Source organism: Trichosurus vulpecula, chromosome 6, assembly GCF_011100635.1.
Source record: "Trichosurus vulpecula isolate mTriVul1 chromosome 6, mTriVul1.pri, whole genome shotgun sequence".
Lineage (NCBI taxonomy): Eukaryota > Metazoa > Chordata > Mammalia > Diprotodontia > Phalangeridae > Trichosurus > Trichosurus vulpecula.
In genome coordinates this window covers 209,340,292-209,361,595 of record NC_050578.1, presented here as the reverse complement: position 1 = coordinate 209,361,595, position 21,304 = coordinate 209,340,292, and the positions used below count along the sequence as shown (strand labels likewise).

The 21,304-nt window shown below is 36.2% G+C and overlaps 1 protein-coding gene across 2 annotated transcripts in view; it reads left to right on the top strand.

Annotated features, from left to right (window-relative positions):
• Positions 1–21,304, top strand: part of HTT (huntingtin) — a 220,064-nt gene that overhangs the window by 56,535 nt on the left and 142,225 nt on the right. For both annotated transcript variants that reach the window (XM_036762807.1, XM_036762808.1), the window contains 11 exons: positions 837–1,198; positions 2,968–3,091; positions 4,130–4,248; positions 5,812–5,923; positions 8,343–8,480; positions 9,113–9,271; positions 9,388–9,485; positions 10,452–10,591; positions 14,422–14,485; positions 15,559–15,659; positions 18,654–18,800. In XM_036762807.1, coding sequence (XP_036618702.1) covers positions 837–1,198; positions 2,968–3,091; positions 4,130–4,248; positions 5,812–5,923; positions 8,343–8,480; positions 9,113–9,271; positions 9,388–9,485; positions 10,452–10,591; positions 14,422–14,485; positions 15,559–15,659; positions 18,654–18,800 — 1,564 coding nt within the window. The remainder of the gene's footprint in view (positions 1–836; positions 1,199–2,967; positions 3,092–4,129; positions 4,249–5,811; positions 5,924–8,342; positions 8,481–9,112; positions 9,272–9,387; positions 9,486–10,451; positions 10,592–14,421; positions 14,486–15,558; positions 15,660–18,653; positions 18,801–21,304) is intronic.

Here is a 21,304-nt window from a genome sequence, read left to right as displayed (position 1 = left end):
AGATAGGAGATGAAGTGTCCCCTGTGGAATAGCAAAGAGGCCATGATGTCTGGCCCATAGAGTTGTAGAGGATGGTAATGTATAAGAAGACTAGAAAGCTAGGGAGAGGCCAGGTTGTGAAGAGCTTTAGATGCCACAGGAATTTGGACAGTGGTTTGAGTAGGCGGGATGACACAATTAGACTAGTATTTTAGGAAGATCACTCTGGCATCTTTGTGTAGCATTGATGTGGAGAGACAAGGCCAGGAGACCAATTCAGAGTCTCTTGCAGCAGTCCACACAAGAGGTAGTGAGTACCTGAAATGGACTAATGGTTCTGTGCATAGAGAGAAGCAGACAAATATATGAGCTGTTTTGCAAATAAAAAGGATGAAATTTGGCTTCTGATTGATTTGTGAGGTGAGGAGTCAAGGATAGTGTAAAGGTTGCAATTCTGGGTTCTTGAGAAGGTGCTCGTGTCCTCAACAGAAATAGGGAAATTTAGAATAAGAGATGTGTTTTGGAAAGATTATTCTATTTTGGACATATTGAATTTGAGATGTCTACAGGACATCAAGTTTAAAATGACCAAAATACAGTTGCTGAGGTGGGACTGGGGCTCAGAGATGTGGATCTGGGAAAAATCTGCATAAAAATGACAATTGTACCCATAGGAGCTGATGAGGTAACTAAGGAAGAGAACCCAAGATGGAGCCTTCACATACATCCCCAGGGAATGTGCCTGACATGCTAATTGATCACTTAAAGGAGATTGAGAACGAACCATCAGAGAGATTTGCAGGAGAATTGGGAAAGCAGTGTCACAAAAAACTCATCTAGCATTCTTTTTTTTGCAGCCTCGATGAAGAGTGAAATCACAGGTGAATTGGCTTCTTCATCAGGTGTATCAACTCCTGTCTCCACAAGTTCAGCTGCTGATTCCACAGGTCATGATATCATCACTGAGCAGCCCAGGTCACAACATACTTTACAGTCAGACTCTGTTGATCTGACTGGCTGTGACTTGACAAGTGCAGCCACAGATGGGGATGAAGAGGATATGCTTAGTCGCAGCTCAAGCCAAATCAGTGCTGTACCATCTGACCCTAACATCGACATGAATGATGGGACCCAGGCTTCATCACCAATTAGTGATAGTTCACAGACAACTACAGAAGGTCCAGATTCAGCTGTGACCCCTTCAGACAGTTCGGAAATTGTAAGTGTGCAGTGGGCAAAGATGGGGAAGCCTAATCTTCTTCTGTGGGGCCTGACATGTGTCACACCCCCAGCCAGTAACAGTGAAGAAGTCAGCTGATCATACCTTTTAGAGCTTGACCTTATTTTATACCTTGAATGCAGAAATCAACTTATTTTTGTTCTGTAGATAATGGATTAATAATAGTCTATCATAGTAATTTGGATTGAATGAATGTTGCTCAAAATGGAATGTATTATGTATTAATAGGAAAGTACTCTTTAGGCCTTCATGGATCTAAGTTAAGTGAAAAAAAGTTGTCAATAGAATCTGAATCAGCCAAATATGATATGGCTACATCCCCTGTACACATTTACGTATTGCTTTTTGTTTTTAGGAATGCTTTTAAATATATAAACACACACTGTGTGTGTGTGTGTATGTCACAGGAGATACAAATAAAATGAATGAAACAATCTTTTCTTGAAAGGAGTTTATGTCCTCCTGAGAGGCAAGAACTTAAGTACATATAGAATAAATGTAAAGGAAATAAATACAAAGTAATTTAATTGACAAGTTATTTGAGGACTCTGGCTATTAAAGAGACATTTCATGTAGAAAATGGTATTTGAGTTGCATCTTGAGGTAAGAGAAGAAGCTTATGAGGTGGGGATGAGGAGAGATGTGTGTCAGGAACAGAATGCAGGAGGAAGAAGAATAACCAGTGAGTCTGGAAAGACAGCTTAGGTCCAGTAAAAATTTAAAAGCTAAACAGAGGAATTTGTTATTTGATCATATAAGCAGTAAGGAGCTTATGTAATTTATTAAAATAGGGGAGTGATTTATTAAATAGGGGGGTGAGAACCATACTCAGCGAAAATCACTTTGGCAGCATTATACATTTGGGCAGAGAGGCTTGAGGAAATTAGGCCATTACAATATTTTAGGCAAGAAGAGATAAATACCTTACCTTAGGTAGTAGCTGAATAAATAGGGTGAACTGGTTGTTTGAATTGAATGTAGGATATGTCAAATGAGTCTGAAATAATTATAAGCAAAAAACCCAATAATGAAAAGGTTAAAACTGTAAACTTGAAGGTTGGTGGATCTTCCATTTCATTTGTAAAGTACACCTAAAGTCTTTTTTGTGTGTTTTTTTTAAATTTTTGTCCTAAAGCTCTTTTTGTATTTTTGACTTATAGTATTTGAAATGATTTTTTTAGCCTTCTAGATAGAAATATTTTTTAGATAATCAACCTAATCAGCCTGGAAGTTCAAATGTAGTGAAGCTTATAATCATAGTAGCTTACAATTTTATAGCTTGGATGGTTTCCAGTTTTCCTTTTTTTACTAGCTGCTGGTAGCAGTAACATGCCAGTCTGATGGAGTGGAAGGAGCACTGAATTTAGAGTCAGAATACTTATGTGATACTAAGGAACATGAGAGTTTGATGTTCTTTTTCATCTTAATTAAGTTTATTCATTTAATGTCATAAAAATCTTATAAATTTGTATTTATTTAGCAGGTATTTTCCTCATTTTACATATGAGGAAATGGAGATTCCAATAGGTTAAGTGACTTATCCAATGTCACAGTTATTTAGTGGTAGAACTTGGTCTAGAGCTTGAATCACCCATCTTATCTCATTGTTCTTGCCACTATACAACATTGTCTCATATATAAGGAGAACTTTCAAACTGATCTGTCTTTGTTGATATTTGTGAGATATTTGATTTTTTAATTAGGAACCATCATATTGAATTCTGAAGCTATCTTCTTAAACGACATAGGTATTAGATGGTGTTGAAAGCCAGTATTCAGGAATGCAGATTGGACAGTTACAGGATGAAGATGATGAGTCATCAAGTGTTCTCCCTGATGAGACTTCAGACAATTTCAGAAACTCTTCTATTGGTATGTTAATTTCAGCTGATAAAAGAGGAAAAATAGAGACAACTTAGACATTTCATATTATCATTCTTTCATGTTTTTCAGGAAGAAATCTTTTGGGACTAATGTTTCATGACTTATTTATTCTGTGATCAAACAACAAGTAGGATCTACTGTGTACTAGACATTGTTTTAGATGTCTGGGATACAAAGGCAAAAATGAAATAGGCCTTGCCCTCAGGGAACTTACATTTTACCAGGGCAACCTGAGTGCGCGTGCACGCATGTGTGTGTGTGTGTGTACACATAAAATATATGCAAAAGAAATACAAGGTAATTTGGTTAGGAGGCACTAGGAACTGAAGGGTATCAGGAAAGTACCCATTATAGGAGCACATTTTTGCTCAAGCTATTTGGTACAGTAGAGTCATAATAATTCAAGATATGTTTCTTGGTCTATTTCCTGGGCATCAGTGAAAATTTGTACTTACGTATTTTTCTAGTGTTTTTTCCTATGTTGTTACATGATGGAAATTTTATTACTTGTTAAAAATTATAGTTTATATAAATAGTAGTTGTTTCTGTTTTGGTCAGAAACCCTGAGGGTCTTCCCCTCCTAGAGTGATTTTTTTTTTTTCCGTGACTAGGTAAAAGAGTACATTTTTGCCTCTTTTCTTACCTAGCCTTAATCACTGAATGGGCATTGCCCCAGACAAACTGAAACCTTGGGAAAGACCTTAACTTAAAAAGGCCAGTGTTCCACTGCATCCAGGGCCATCCCTAGTCATCCTGATCCATATCTTGCCACTGGACCCAGATGCTCTGGAAGGCACAGCCCTCCTTCACTTAAATCCATTCACTTGCAAATCAAGGCATCACCTTCCTGATGTCATTGGTCCTCTTTGAGAGTGAAAGACAAACAACAGTGTAGGAGCTGAGCTTGAAGAAACTGGAGACTCTTTTAGTTTATATTTGTATGTATGTATGTATGTATGTATGCATTTGTAATTTAGTTGTAAGCCACTGGTATGGTTATTAGTTAATTGAGGTCTTTCTTTGAAGCACTTCAGCAGCCCCATCTCCTGAAAAGCACGGGACATAGCAGACAGCCATCTGACAGCAGTGTTGACAAATTTTTATCAAAAGATGAAACTGTGGAGCCAGGTGATCATGAAAACAAGGTAAGGTGGATAACTTATGTAAATAATGATTTCAAACTGTTGATAGGTGGATGGGTTTCTAACACCTTCATTAATTTATTTTCTTATTTTTTATTTTCAAAATTTCTTAAAAATTGAATTCCATTATTTTTCCTAACAAACTTTTATTTTCATTCCCCTTTCCCCTTACTCTCCTGTTTGAATAACAACAGCAGTGGCAACAACAAAATAAAACCCTCATAACAAATATATATTGTCAAGTGACACAGATTTCTTCATTGGTGATGTCAAAAAAATGTATATTTTGTCTTACTTTCTAAGATTATTCTCTCTGGAAGTGGGTAGTATGCTTTATCTTTATTCCTTTATGATAGTGGTTTGTCATTTCCTTGTTTGATCAGAGTTCTAAAATATAGTATTTCAGAGTTGTTTCTCTTTATAACGTATAAATTGTTCTTTTCTGCTCATTTCCCTTTGCATTAGTTCTTAAAGGTCTTTCCAATTTCTTCTGAAACTCTATTTTGTCATTTCTATAGTGCAATGAAATTCCATTGCATTCAGATATCATAATTTATACTTTCACTACTTTGCAGTACTCTAGCTTCTCTACCACCTTGCTTTTATTTATATTGTTCCCCTGTCTAGAAGATCTTCCTCTTTCCTTTCTGCCTAACCAAGCCCTTCCTATCCTTCATTTATTTACTTATTTATTTTGGGGGTGGGGTGGGGCAGAGCCAACAACCTCATAGCTTTATTGTTCCCCATGTGGGGCAAATGCAAAGGGAACAGATGATGGCTGGAGTGGACAGTGCAGAGAAGGGACTGGGCACCCCACATCCAAGCTGTCACCCCCATCTGACAGCCCCACTCATTCCTAAATCTCCGCCCCTCCCAACATACCCCTTGGCCCCCAAAGCCAAGGACCCAGCTGCACTGGAGAAGGGGAGCCATGGAGCAGAGGGGGCCCCATCTTGTAGGGCCCTCAGACTTGGACTGAGAACCTTTTGACTATGATGTGTTGGCCTCTTGAGGCAGACACAGTGCTGTGGTTTGGGAATGGGAGAGGGGTCTGGTTTAGAGTGAGAGGCTACACTAGGGTTGGTGGTGGGGGAAATTCCAAGACAATCATGGATAAACATCCCCTCTGCCCATTCCTCTCACAGGTCCTATCCTTTAGAAGTAAAGATGCATCCTTCTACTCTACCATTTCTTTCTGGACTACTCCCTAGTGATCCTTCTCTTTTCTAAACTACTATGCCATTTACTGTCTATTATTTGTTTCACATTTACTTATTCACCGTCTTGTGTCTTTTTTTTCTTATATTCAATCAACAATGATTTATTAAATACTTATTATTTCTTAGGCATTGTCCTGAACTGATTGATATGAATTGAACCTATCAGTTAAACTTTTGAATTAACTTTTCAGGTGCTTTTGCCTTGTGTGTTGAACCAGTTTGTAAAAAACCCTTGAGGACATAATTTTTTATTTTTCTTTGTTTTCTTCACAGTGCTCAAACATAGTTACTGGTTGGTTTGTCTTATAAAGGTAGATTTTAAAATGTATTTTTTTTTCTGTTATAGCCTTCTAGAATTAAAGGAGATATCGGACACTTCACTGATACTGATTTGGCACCTCTAGTCCATTGTGTTCGGTTGTTATCTGCTTCGTTTTTGCTTACAGGAGAAAAAGGTGGTAAGTTTAATTACAACTTGGTATGGCAGAAGCCAAAGGTGATCCCCCTTTCTGGTGTGGAGGTGACCCTGGGCTCTCAAAGGCTATGCCATTGGATCATAAGTTCTGGCAGGTGCCAGGATGCTGGAGAGTTTTGAAGCATGATCCTGGTGGATACCACAACTGGTGTCCAAGAGCCAGCCTCGGAAAGCACAGAGATTCATCAAAGGCATAGGCCATAGCAGCCCATGAAATGAAGAACAGTAATACAAAATGGCCCTCAGTTCTATATGTTCCCTTAAACATCTTCATGGTGGTGATAGACTGGCAGGGAAGAGGGAAGAAGGCTTTTAGACCATCATCAATATTAATCTGAGTATTGTACCTAGCACATGAAGTCTTATTAATATGACCAACAGGTGGACAAATTGTTGGAGAAGCTCAGTCATATCAATTTCTACATTCTTGTCACAGATTAAATAAGAACAAAAGACATTGTGGCTCCATGGGAATACAGGCCACAGGTATTCCTTATAGAAGCAAAGAAAGGGGTTGGTAGAGTTGCTTTCATTGTATGCCGAAAGGCAACAACAACAACAATTATTTAATGGGTTATTTGATTATCACGTGAACAAACTAATGATAAAGTTTTAGAAAAAGACGAGGTCAAAAAATTTTATGAAGATCTTGTTAAGACCCTCCAAATTAGGGTCTTTAACTTTTTGTGTCATGCTCTTTGACAGTTTTATGAAGCTTGTGGTCTTTTTCTCAGAATAATTTTTTAAATAATTGGAGGGAAAATTGCAAAGGCCGCAGCATGTTAGAATATAAACTTGTTTGCAAAATCTTATATTATGAAAAAGAAGCAAAAGCTGTTTATAAAAAGCTTTGCAAGATATTCAACAAATATAAGTCATCTTAAAGGCACTGTAGCACAAAAATGGAGAGAGGACAAAGACAGAATTAAAGTGGAAAAGATTTACAAAAATCATTATAGCAAATTGTTTTTTCTGCCCCAGACAGTGGAACCAGAACACTTATCTGTAACTTCATAGTCTATATGTTAGAAGCAATTTTTAACATTCTTTCAAATTTCTTTAAATTCCTTTGGAATCGTCATGGAACATTGTATTCTTCTTCTTTGAATTGGTCTTTGGATTATTCAGCCCAACAATCAGTTTCCAGTTCTTTGCCACCACCAAAAGAGTTGCTATAAATATTTTTGTGTATATATAGATCCTTTTCCTTTTCTTTCTTCTTTTCTTAAATCTCTTTTGGATACAGACTTAGTAGTTCTATTGCTGGGTCAAAGAGTATGTACACCTTTATAACCCTTTGGGCATAGTTCCAAATCGCTCTTTAGAATTATTTGATCAGTTCATAATTCCACCAGCAATGCATTAGTGTCTCTATTTTTCTACATCCCTTCCAACATTTGTCATTTTTCTCTTCTGTCATATTAGCCAATATGATAAGTGTGAGGTGATACCTCAAATTTGTTTTAATTTGCATTTCTCTAATCAAGTGATTTTGAGAATTTTTTTATATCACTATGGATAATATTGATTAATTCATCTAAAAATTGCCTGTTCACATCCTTTGACTGTTTATCAATTCAGGAATGATTTGTAATCTTAAAATTTGACTCAGTTCTCTATGTAATTGAGAAATGTAGCCAAGGACCCATCTTTTGAATACCAGCATTCTATTGGTATTGCTATATGGCAGGGAAACATAGAATTCAGTAGTCTCTGGAGAATTGTAAGTGAATATCACACAGAGGTCAATTGATACCCACAGCTGGTAGGTATCAGCAGGCCACAACATGTAGCATTTTGAAGAACAGGAGTAAAAGACATAAAGCAATTATACCATAGGAAGAGAAGAGACATTGGTCACATGCTGACAGATGACAACTGGACACCTACGCTTGCTCTCTTGGTACCCTTATGATGTGAGGAGAAAGCAAGGAAGGCCCCTAGCACATCAGGGTAGGGGTGGGAATCTACCTGTGGGGAATTTATGGAAGAACAGCGTCAGGAATCACTCAGGATGGGCAAGTATGGATAGGTTGTAGTCTACATCATTGAGAGGAACTTCCAAATCAGTGAGATCACAGATCTGTTGCAATATTTGAGACTGTGGCAAATGTAGAGATGAGGGGAAATGAGCATCAGCTTCTCTTAGCAGTAGTTATCCTTCATTCCCGTTCTTTAAGGAGTATATGTGCAGCATCAAAGGGACTAGATTTTGTGGTTGAGTTTTATGTTTCAGTAGTACTGGTACTGAGTACTGGTTACAAGTTTGTGAGGGGAGGGAATGCTAGGGAAGCATGCTGATTTAGTGAGTATAGTTTTGTTTTTTAAAATATAGTTAAAATTAAAATTTTAAGAAACAAAATTTTCTTAAGTTGAATGAGGTACATTTTGTCTCTTTGCAGCCTTGGTTCCAGATAGGGATGTAAGGGTAAGTGTGAAGGCTTTGGCAGTAAGTTGTGTTGGAGCAGCTGTGGCCCTTCATCCTGAATCTTTCTTTAGCAAACTTTACAAAACACCTCTTGAGACCATGGAACACACAGGTATGTTGAGAGTTCCTTTTTCTTCTTTAATCCTTATTTTGTTAAACATTTGAGAATCCTATTTCTATAAAATAATGTTGTATTTGGACAACGGGCACTTTATAGTTTGTATCCAAGTATTCTAGTCTTAGAGCAAGAATATTAGGACTATTTTTAGTAACTTGTAACTGGGTAATATACTAGCAGTTACATCTGCCTACGAAAAATGTAAATGGTCGCCATCTTAAATTTCTGCATTCATCCACAATGTTACTTGGAATATTGGAAAAGATAAAAAAAGGAAACATGGTAACAGATTCACATATAATTGCCTTAAAAATAATTAAGACTTCTTGAAAAGAAAGCTAGAAAGATTATGTATTATGTTTGAAATATGTAGTGTTTTGAATAGGTGGTTCAGAGAATTCTATGCAACTTTTGTGTGCTGCATTCTTTTTATAACTTAAAATCATCAATTATTTTAGCCCCTTTAAATTCATTTGCCTTTCTTATTCAGGTTTTCTTAGGTTTGGGCCAATGTTTAAAGTTGTGTTTTCAAAAACCTTTTCCCTGAGTTTAAAAGTTTTAACTAGATTTGAAAATTTAATGGTAAAGAAGTTTATATATAATAGGTGTGTGATTTATTTCTACAGAGGATCAGTATGTCTCAGATGTCTTGAACTATATTGATCATGGAGACCCACAGATTCGAGGAGCCACTGCTATCCTTTGTGGGACCATTATCTACTCCATTCTTAATAAATCTCGCTTTAATGTGGAAAACTGGTTAGCAGCTGTCAGAAGTTCAACAGGTAAAGGGTGTCTTCTAAAGTCATTATCTACACCAAATGTCGCATTTAAAAATTGCCTTGAATCTCTTTTATTTAGATTCGTAAAAAAACATTTATTTTCATCTTTTTTTGTTTAGGCAATACCTTTTCCCTGGTAGACTGCATCCCTTTATTGCAGAAAACTTTGAAAGATGAGTCTTCTGTTACTTGCAAGTTGGCTTGCACTGCTGTGCGGGTGAGCATTATTCTTACTGTCCTATCCTTTGTACATGAAGATCCTCCATTGTTTATAGCAGGGCCTCATTTGAGTATTTTTCAGTGCCTGAGCACTGCTTGCTCTCTTTGGCATGTAGCTTTGTTTACTAGAAAGAACATTAGTTTCAATCCCAAAAAACCTTGGATTTGGTCCTAATTCTGTTCTTTCTTAGCTGTGATACTGAACAAATCATTTAACTGCTTTATATCTCAATTTTCTTTTCTGTAAAATGATAATTAACTGAAAGAATTGTTTTGACGATCAAATGACATTACTCTTTTTCCAGGGCAGAAGTATCAAACTTGATTAAAATGTGATTGGGAAATGTTTAACAAAATAAGCAAAAATACGACATAATATTAATTTGTGGTTTTCTAAGTCAGTGTTCTGCAGGGATCTATTTCTATTTGATAGGTTCTCTGCGTTGGTTCTTAACCTTTTTATTGTAATGAACTGTTGTCATCTCAGTCTACTGAAACCTGTGGACCTTTTCTCAGAATAGTGTTTTTAAATGAATAAAATATAACTACCAAGGAAACCAACTATATTGAACTACAGTTATCGAAATATTAAAATAACAAGTTCACTGACTCCAGGTTAAGAATTCTTTATCTGGGGGATTCTTTGTTATTGTAAAACCTTGTACAAACGTGAAGCTATAGTTGTTGTTCAGGGTTAATGTTAATAGCACATGATGAACCTGAAGGATGGGATGGAATAGAAAAAACTTTGTGGAGATAACATGATTTTTTAATATTTCCTTTAGTAAATAGACTTGTCAGTGTAATTCTTAGTAGATATTTTATTCATCCAAGTGTGTGGTATATAAATTATCCCAATACGTTTGTGTTTCCGTTGGTTTTATTGTGAATATGACCCATCACATTGTTGATGTGTAACGTCATGAGTGGTGCTGTATAAACATTGAAAACTCCTGTTTTTCAGCATTGCATTATGAGTTTATGCAGCAGTTGCTATAGTGAATTAGGATTACAATTGATCATTGATGTCTTGACTCTGAGAAATAGTTCCTACTGGTTGGTAAGGACAGAACTTTTGGATACTCTTGCAGAAATTGACTTTAGGTAAGTGATTATGTTTTAAGCATTCTCTTGATTCACTCACTCATATACAGTGAGTGCATTTCTCTAATAAATCTGGCATAAAAATGTAAAGTCCATTTGTTAAACAAGTATTGAGAGCTATCATAATTCTAAGAGTATGTCAATCTTAGTTTTGGTTTTTTACATCACCAAAATTTTCCATAGTATTCTTTTTCCTCCCTCTATCAGAGTGCCATGCCATATAACAAATAGTATTTTTTTAAAGACAAAGAAAAGGAAGATGAAAAAAATGAACATAATTGATTAATACATAGTAAAAGTCTGAAAATATGTGTGTTGTGCAACACTACACCTTGGCATAGGGGTGGGGTGGCATATTTTCATATTTCTTTCCATTTTTTCTTTTTCTTTGTTTTTTGTTATTTTTTAAGAGTTCAAATTATATTTTAATTTTTTCAATCATCAAAATTCTGCTTTTTTACCCTAACACTTCTCCTTCTTTTGCTGAACTTGAGAACTAAAGAAAATCTAACCACTTACAAACATGCATGATGAATCAAATGTATAATGAAGTAAATTTCTACACTGGCTTTGTCCAAAAAAGAATTTTTCTTATTTTGTACTCATGTCTTTCACTTCTCTATAAGGAGGGGATAGCATGTTTTATCATTAGTCCTTTGTAACTGTATTTGGTCCTTATGCTGATAAGAATTCCTAATTTTTTCAAAGTTGTTTGCCTTTGCCATGTTGCTATCATTGTATAAATTCTTGTATTGGATCTACTCAGTTCACTCTGTATCAGTTCATAGAAGTCTTTCTAGGTTTCTCTGAAACCATCCCATTCATCGTATCTTCCATCATATTTACATCCTGTAACTTTTTTGCTTATTCCCCAATTTATGGACACCCCCTCAAATTCTTATTCTTTGCCACCTCAAAAGGGCTATACATATTTTTGTACATATTAAAATTATGGTGGGTTTTTTGTTTGTTTTTTGCTTAGAACTAATCCTTCCTTTAACCTCTCTCGCTCTCCTTTCTTTCCTATTTGCCTGGGAGATTAAAGGAGGGATTAGTCCTAAGGAAAAAACAAAACACAACTCTTAATGTTTTTTTTCTTTGACCTGGAAACTCTGGATTTTTGCTTTGATATTCCTGGGAGTTTTAATTTTGTGGTTTCTTTCAGGGAATGACTAAGAGAATCTTTTTCTGTTTCCACTTTGCCTTCTGATTCTAAGAGATTGCCCTTTGGTTCTGAGAGATCTGGGTTCTAAGAGATCTTCCTTTAAGATTTCTCGAAATAGGGTATCTAGACATTTGGGGGGGGGCACATGATCTTGGTATTCAGGTAGTCTAGTGATTCTTAAATTTTTTCTCCTCAATCTGTTTTCCATGTCAGTTGTTTTTGGTGTGAGATATCTCCCGTTTTCAGTCTTTTGGCTTTGTTTTTAATATTTTTATTGCCTCATGGAATCATTGGCTTCTATTTGTTCCATTCTGATTTTGCCTTGGGTAAGATTTTATACCTCTGGTACTAAGTTATTCATTCCTTTTCCAATTCTTATAGAGCTCTTTTCCAATTTTTTCCTCAAGTGCTCTCATTCCATTTATAAAAACATTTTAAAACTTTTGTTTCATCTTTTCCAGGCATTCTGTTTGAGTTTGTGCCCAACCTGCGTGTTTTTCTGAGTCATTGCTTGTAGATGTTTTAGAGTCATTCTCTTCTATGTTTTGTCTTGGGTGTCCCTGTCACCATAATAAGTTCATTATGTTGTGGTTCTTTTTTTTTACTTTCCCATTCTTCCAACCTATTTCCTGACTTCAGACTTGGTGTTATTAGGACATACTTCTAGAAGGAAGGTCTGGGCTGGTACTGTTGCTTCTTTCTTGGGGTATTAAGTGTTAGGTTGATAGGATTGTAGAGGCAGGCTTGGGACATGCAAGCTTTTAGGACTCCCAAAGTAATCTGATTCAGGGTGAAGCCTGTTCTGTGCTCCCCGGTCTTAATTCTGCAAGTTCCTGACCTGGGTTTGGGTCTGAGCAAGAGTAGAGACACTGTTGGACTCAACCCATGTCAGCCAGCTAGGAAATTCTGCTGATTCAGAGTAACAGAATTACAGGCTCTCCTTTGGTCTGGGGTTCCTACCTGGATTATTCCTCTGCTGTGTGGTCTAGGTTTAGGAAATGAGATCCCATTCTGCACCTGGGGTCTGAGCCAAACTGCTTCTATTGCTGCTGGCTTCTGAACTTCCTCTTTTCTCAGTGTACCAACCAGGGCCATCCTTGCTGGGAACTACCCCTGAGTGCAGACCTGTGACTCAAAACTAGGGAGAAGTCAACAAAATTGCCACTTGGCACCGGTCTGAAGCACAGTGCCCTAATTTGTGTCTGGTGGTACTGTTCCATGGGCATTGGACCTCCTTTTGTTCTGGTGCACAGCCTTTCTCTGGGTTCCGTGGTGCTCATGCTTAGCTCAACTGCCTTAACCCAGTTGTCTGTGTCAGCAGATCTACTTGTTTGTCTCCTTATGCTGAACCTGGGCCTGACAAAAGATGCTCTGTGGCTTGTTCTGGATTTCTCCATCAGGATCTGTTTTGGTGCATTTTCTAGATCTGTAGAGAGTTTTGTGGCCAGGAGCTTGATTGCCCTGCTTCCTGCTCCTCTGCCATCTCTGCCCTTCATAGCTTTTCTTTCCAGATGTACTTGTTCTTTATAATTTTGTAACATTCACTTTTGACATTTTTTGTGTATGGTTGTTCTTTCCATTCACATTTCTGTAGTCATTACTTATGTTTTCTTGGTTCTTCTCTGTGTTCATCCCATTTGTCATTTCTTGCATATAGTGCAGTAAATATTCCAGTGCATTCATGTACCGCAATCCAGATGGACATCTACTTTGTTTCCAATTGCTTTCACAAAAAGTGCTATTACAAATAGTTTATGTGAGGACTTTTTTTAAATTAGTGATGTATAAACCTAGTAATGTAATCTCTGGGTCAAGGGGTATGGATATTAAGCCACTTTATTTTCCTAATTCCAAATTGGTTTCCAAAATGGTTGTATTGAGTCACAGCTTCACCAGCAATACACTAGTGTGCCTGTCTTCCTGCAGTCCTTCCAACATTGACTATTCCATCTTTTGTCATCTTTGCCATAAATTGTGGCTTTCTTTAAAGAAGATTTTCATGTTTTGCCTAGAATTTTTCTTTGAGCAAAAGTAGATATTCTCAGTTGACTTTTCGTAACCCTAAAAATTTAAATTTTTTATAAAAAAGGGGAAAAAACCCTAATTTTGTTTGCCCACTTTTCCTTGTATGAATTTTTTTCTCTTTATTCATTTAATTAGATTTAATGCTATGTGTGTATCTCAGTTCTTATATTTAAAAAAAAATTTCCTCAAGAGATTTCCTTTCTCTTGGGAAAGAAAACTTTATTTAGCAAGTTCTGTTCTTTTGTCCGGTTTTGCAAAGATTTTACAATATTTATTATGTATTTTTTAACTGTTCCAAAGAGATTGAGTAGTGTTACAATCCCTCTAGGATTATGGAAGTAGTTTGATAATAAGGAATAACTTCCTATGAGTTGGAGTTCTCTGTAAATGAAATGGATTCTTTTAGAAGTTAGTGGGTTAAAAAAAAGGGGGTTATTTCTTACTACAGGTCTTCAAGTGTAGGCTGGATGTTCTTTGGCCATTGGTTAGACTTCATAACCTTTGGTGTCTTATGACTCTAATTCTGAGGTAGTTTTTGAAAACAAGGAGTCTTTTTGTCACTTTGAGTTGCTACCTACAGTAGTTTAATTGTTGAGTCTTCTATTCCTTATTAACTCTGTATTATTGTTTCCTTTTTAAGGTTAGTTAGCTTTTTGGAGGCAAAAGCAGATCATTTACACAAGGGGTCTCATCATTATACTGGGGTAAGCAGACTATTTTCTGACATGGTGGATTTTTCATTTTATAGGAATTGGAATCAGATAGTTTATCATCAGTGTTTAAATTCTTTGAATCTACATTATTTGATTTTATTTGAAGAGTGTGATCTTATTTTCATTGTTGAAACTATTTGATATCTAGAAGGTACAGAAGATAGAGGCACTGAGGTTCTAGTCAAGAACCCCTGAGTTTGAAAGCTGCTTCAAACACTAGCCATGTGACCCTGGATAAGTCATTAGGCTCTGTCAATCTTAGTTTCCTCTTTTAAAATGGGGATAATAATACCACCTACCCTACAGGGTAGTTGGGAGGGTAAAATGAGGTAACATATATAAAATGTTTTATAAACCTTATAAATTGCTACATATGAATGATAACTGTACTATTATTATTATTATATCATGAATTCATAACTTATCACATTATTCTTTGCATGATAGTAACATAATGCCCTGAAGAATGTTGCTTTAACTAACTTAGTTTAATAGTAGCTTCATTAATATGTGACAAAAAAATCCCCTCATCCCATTATTGTCATGAAACAAGTTATAACCTTGCCTAGCCAATTGTCCATTAATAACAATAACATTGTTCACAGGAAACTTCACTGAACCTTGGTAATAATATTTACTCTCATATCATGTTTCCTTTAAAATTTGTTAAAATGTTAAGCATTTTGCTTGTCCTTTGTCTACATCAGGGCTGTCCAAAATGTGGCCAGTGGGCCACATGCGGTTTATGGGGCCCGCCTACAAGCATAGAAATTTACATAAATGCTTTAGTAAATGAAGCTGAGCTACCTGAGAGCTCTCACTAAAATAGCAAATCAGAATGTATGGTCTATTGTTTCAATAAAAACCCAAGGTCGGACACCCCTGGTCTAGATTTATATGAGCCAATAAGTCAGTTATTCCCTGGAATATCAGGAACCTCAGGATCTAGAAGCTGTTTTTTTTTTCCCCAGATTGTTATGACAAGCATACTTTGTAAATCTTGAAGATACTCTGTAACTGTGAAGTATGATTATTGCTTAATCTGTCTCATCCTTTCCCTAAAGCTTTTAAAACTTCAAGATCGAGTGGTCAGTAATGTTGTTATCTACTTACTTGGAGATGAAGATCCCCGGGTGAGGCACGTTGCTGCATCTTCATTAATAAGGTATGAGATTCAAAGATGTGAGCCATGATCAAAACGAATTTAAGTGTTCAATTCGGGGGAACAGATGATCATCTATGGACCATATATAAGCTTTTCTTTGGGCTGAACTACTAATCCATCTAATTTAGATAGTGGTTTAACCAGCATCTCAAGTAATTTTTAGGAATACATTTTAAAAATTCATTTGGTTCCTTTGTTGGTAATGTGTGCCCAATCTTATCTTTCTCTATTCCATCATGTTAACAGCTTCCAAAATTATCTTTTCAGTGCACAGCTTTGAACTATGTCACTCCTCTGCTCAAAAACCCTCAGTGGCTCCCTGTTTTCTAGAGGAAAAAATAATCCACACTCTTAGCCTGGTATTCAAGGCCCTACATTGTCTGTTTCAGCCTGCTTTTGCTGCCTGCTTTTGTAACTTGACCTCATACTACTCCCGTTTTGTACTCTCTTCCAATAAAATTGTATTGCTGTTTTCTAAATCACGTTGTCTGATCCTTTCCTGTCTTCATACATTGGATGGTAGAGGTGGGGGGACTGTTCTTCATGCCTAGATCTAATCTTTGCCTGTTAATGGCTTTCTTTTCCTTCAAAGCTATTTAGGGTGCCATGTTCTCCATGCTCTTTTCCCAGATCCCTCAACTGAAAATGACCTCACTTTCTTCCAGTTTTCCTCAAGAAGGTTGTTTGAATTCTTCCTTTTTTATTATGTTTCTCTCTTTTAACATATTTTTTTTGAAGGAGAAGGCAGGGCAATTGGGGTTAAGTGACTTGCCCAAGGTCACACAGCTAGTAATTGTGTCAGGTGTCTGAGGTCTGATTTGAACTCAGGTCCTCCTGAATCCAGGGCCAGTGCTGTACTCACTGCATCACCTAGCTGCCCCTCCTTTAATGTATTTCCTTTTCTAAATGCTATATCCTCCCCATTATGTTGTTAGCTCTTTGGTAACAAGACTTTCTTTATTTTCCTGTTTCTAGCACAGTGTCTTGCATATACCACATATATTTATTTACATTTGTAGTGCATTTGTGTTTATAGTACATTTTTTAATTTTAATTTTTAAAAATAAGACTGTTTTATGTAATTCTAGGATGATACTAGGTATATAAAAAGACATGAGAAACTATCTCACTGATGGGTGATCAAGTATCTGAGCAAACCCTGTAAAATTTTAAGTTGCCAAAAAGTTGCTGATTTACATTTGTGGGAGGAATTTCTACAGAAGGAAGCTCCTTACACTAATGAAGTCCCAACTCCACACTAAAAAAACAATGTTTAGACTGAGTCTAGACTGCTGTGCTCAGTGGTAGGGGAGGCAAACGATTTAGTAGGAGAACCTACTGAGCAATGAGTTACTCAAGATCAGGAAGACTTTGTAGATGTCATGATATTTTTATTGTATTTTAAAGGGTAGAAATTTAACGAGTAAAGAAATGGAAGGAAGAATTTTCAGTTTAAAACAAGGATTCTTAACCATTTTTGTGTTGGGAACCTTTTTGACAGTTTGCTGAAACCAGTGGACCTCTTCTCAGAATATGTTTTTAACTACAGAAATAAAATGTGTTATTATTACAAGAGATGCCATTTGTGTTGAAGTACAGTTATTAAAAGATTCAAAAAATAAGTTAATTGAACCTAGGTTAAGAACCCCTGGGTTAAAGGAATAATACAATAAGGCATGGAACTTGATTATAGAACATGTATGAGTGGATGGAGGGCAGCCTCGTTTGGTTGGAATGTAGCATAGGTTTGTGAAGGGGAGTAACACGAAATGAAGTTTAAAGAACAGTTTTTTGCTAGGTTGCAGATGTTTTTGACTGTCAGAGACTTGGTAGGCAGTGGGAGATGCTGAAGTTTTTTGAGCAGAATAGTAACCAGGTCTTTGTTTAGGACAAATTATTCCAATGGGTGGACTTGAGGGGATTGAAAACCTGTCACAAGTCCCTTGCTTTTACTAACAATGTATAGGAAGAAATTGCCACTTAAATAGCTAGGTAATCAGCATCATTCATTTATCTGTTCTTCTATGCATTAATATAAAATCATGTGATTTGGCAAGAGTACATTTGTGAGACAAATAGCAGGTGTTATGTCAGTAGGTAAGATGACCCTGGGGAGATGTTGGTAGCAGGTACAAGGAGGCAGGAAGGATGCCCTTAGTGGTGGCTGGTATTCATGGAATCAAGTAGGAGACAACATGTACATAAATCCCATACAGGTTAGAATGTGCTAAGTGTAGAAAAGGAGTATAAAATGCGGTGAAATTACTTGAGGAAGAAGTCATTTTAGTTGTAAGGATCAGAGAAATTTTCATGGTGAAGCTGTCATTTGAATTGGAAACGGTGGCCTAGAAAGATGGTCAATAATTTATGCCTAGATCTAATAACAGAGTTGATATGAAGGAGATCATTCCATATGTGAAACTTTGTTACCAGAGGTATAGAGGAAGGAGGCTGTGGCAATTAGAGGGAACTGTCGATGATTTATGAATGAATATTATATTAATTAAACTAAATAGAGTTTTAATGATTTATTCTTTCATCAAACAATTATTCATTTTCTGAGTGCAGAAAATAGTGCTTGGCTATTGTGGAGCTAAACAGTTATGGCATTTTCCCTGCCCTCATTGAACATGGGTTTATTTTGGGATGGGATAAAAATGTGCCAGGTAGCACAAAACAACTAACCTCATAAGATAGTAACATACAAGCCTGTGGCTTGTCTATAAGAATGGAATCTTAGAGGGCCCTTGTTTAAGCTTTATTAAGCCCAGCCAGTTTTTATAAAATATATTATTGTCCCATATAACAAATTTGACTTGTTTTTATATTTTGAGTCTGCTTAAGAAGTCTATTGGTGAGCAAAATCTTGAAATCCATAGTCAACTTTGTATGAATGAGTTCATAAGTGGTCTTAATAAGACAATACTAATGCATATTTTATTTGACAAATGGTTTTGTTGTTTTCACGATTTTCATTTCCTTATTGTATTCAAGGCTTGTTCCAAAGCTGTTTTATAATTGTGACCAAGGACAGACTGATCCAGTTGTAGCTGTAGCAAGAGACCAAAGCAGTGTCTACCTGAAACTTCTAATGCATGAGACTCAACCTCCCTCTCATTTTTCAGTCAGCACCATCACAAGGTATGGTTTGACATTCGTTTTGTCGATGGTCTTCCAATCCTTATTGGATGATTATATTTAAAGCTTTTTAAATAAAGATGATTTTTGGAAGAGAAAGACTTTGATTTGTGAGGCAGCATGAAAAGAGTACCAGATTTGGAGTCAGATAACTTGGGCTTGTGTCCTACTTTATAGCTCAATATGCTCTTTTTGGGATTGTTGTATAAATGGTTCCTGATCAGGGAAGGTGAGAGTTTGGACTAGATGATCTCCGAGGTTCCTTCCAAATACAAAATCATGTGATTTGATTAAAAAAAATGAAATTGTAGTCATAACCCACAGATTTATATTTTGTATCATAGAGGCAGCTAGGCGGTATAGTGGATAGAGTTCTGGATTTGGAGTCAGGAAGATGTGAATTTGAACCCTACCTCAGATACTAGCTATGTGACCTAGAACAAATCATTTAACCTCTCAGTATCATTTTCCTCACCTGTGAAATGAGATGATAATAACACTTACCTCACAGAGTTGTGAGACTGAACTGAAATAACATGTAAAGAAAGAATTTTGCAAATTTTAAAGTGATATATAAATATAAGCTATTATTACTGTTATTTTTAGCACAGATTTAGAGCTGGTAGGATAGAAGCCATGTAGTTCAACTCCTCGTTTTACTGAGAACTGGGACCCCCCCAAGAATTTAATGGCTTACCTAAAATTACCCAGGTAATATTAGAGTTGAGATTTGAACCATAGGCCTTCTGACTTCAAAGTCTGTGATCATGTCTAGGCATCCCATTGCCTTGGAGAATGTGACCATGATTTTTTTAACTTCGAAGGGTTTGTGATTTGCCCTAGGTAGTTTGTGGGAGTACATTATTATTACCTGTTTCCCAGGCTTTTCATTCTGTTTTGTATTGAGTATTCCCACAGAATGTCCTCTATTCCTGTTTCCTTCTTGGGTCTAGAAAAGTCTGTAGCATTTTCCCTTTTTACCTTGGGTCCTTTGGCACCAACAGTACAGATGTTTTCATCATTATTCAGGATCACATACTTATTTAGAGGATAGACCTGGTAGGGTTTTGATGTTTTGCTTGAGAAGTCAGCAGTTATCCAAAATTTCAAACAAATGTACTAATCAATTAGCTCAGTTAGTTTTTTCAGAGGTATATTTGCAGAAAAAACCTATAGCAAGGATTGAAATTCAGCAACATCTCCTCAAAGGTCTGGGACACAGTCTCCTGCAAATATGTACAGATTCAAAAGAAAATATGACTCAGACTTAGAGCTCATGTGGCCAAAAGATACACCCAGGACTTCTAATTATTGGCAGTCTTTTTGATTTTCCCTTGAAGTCCTGGGGTTTGCTTGGCTCCAGAGTCTGGGGCCCTTGTATACTTCTGAAAGCTTCTTTTTCTTGTGTCCACTTTGTTCTCAGCTTTTCATGCAGATGTACCTGGGATAACTTAAGATTGCAGAGTAATGTTTTCTATGAAGTTTCATATTTCTGCTCAGAAGCTTGATTTTTTTTTTCAAAGAAAGGCTTGCAAGAGGGGTTGTATTATTTTTTAAACTTCTGACTTTTTTTAAAAAGCTGTATTTTATTTATCTAACATGATGGCCTGCTACCAAGCAATAGGTTTTTCAAAAAAGTGACTAGTAAATGACCTGCATACTTAAGCAATTACTTGTTTTTCTCTTAATTGAATAAAACCTTTGTGAAATGTAGTGACAGGCATTATTCTTAAATGTCTTCTATTCTTATTCAAAAGACTAAGTTAAAAAACTTGTACAAAAATTTCTTTGCCATCGTAAAATTTTCCTTAAAGATAACTTTCTTTGAAGTCAGTTCTATTTTCTTATTTTTTACAACTTGTTTTTCTTAAATAGTATATTCTTGTCAGAAGAAAGCATCTATTAAAGATACTGGATGAATACTCTTGTTAAATCAGAAATGAAATGTGAAAATGTTTATGATTTTCAAATAAAACTATTTGACAGGTTTAGAATATAATTGTTCTTAAACATCAGGTTATACAGTGAAGCTGCCAAATACTGTTGTATAATTAAACTTGAGTTATCAGCTGATAGTGTTATTTTTTTTTTAAACTTGAGTTTTTGGGGGCAGCTAGCTGGCACTGTGAGTCAGGAGGACCTGAGTTCAAATGTGGCCTCAGACATTTGACACACTGACTAGTTGTGTGACCTTGGACAAGTCACTTAACCCCAATTGCCCTGCCTTCCCCCCTCCAAAAAGAAAAAAACCTTGAGTTTTTAATCTCCTAAGTACCTCCTTAGCTCCTCCTTGTGAGTCTTCTTAAAGTCATTTTAGCAGAGAGGAAACTCTGTCAAGTTGTATCAAGTTGTAAATGCTTTGAATATGGTCTTAGTTGTAAATGTTTTCTCAGTATTAGCTCAGCTGAACACAGAGAACCTTGTCAGTAGAAGTGATACATTTTTTCTCCTCCGTAATTTCTGAAAGCTTAACGTAGAACTTTGACATTTTTCTGTTTAATTTAGTT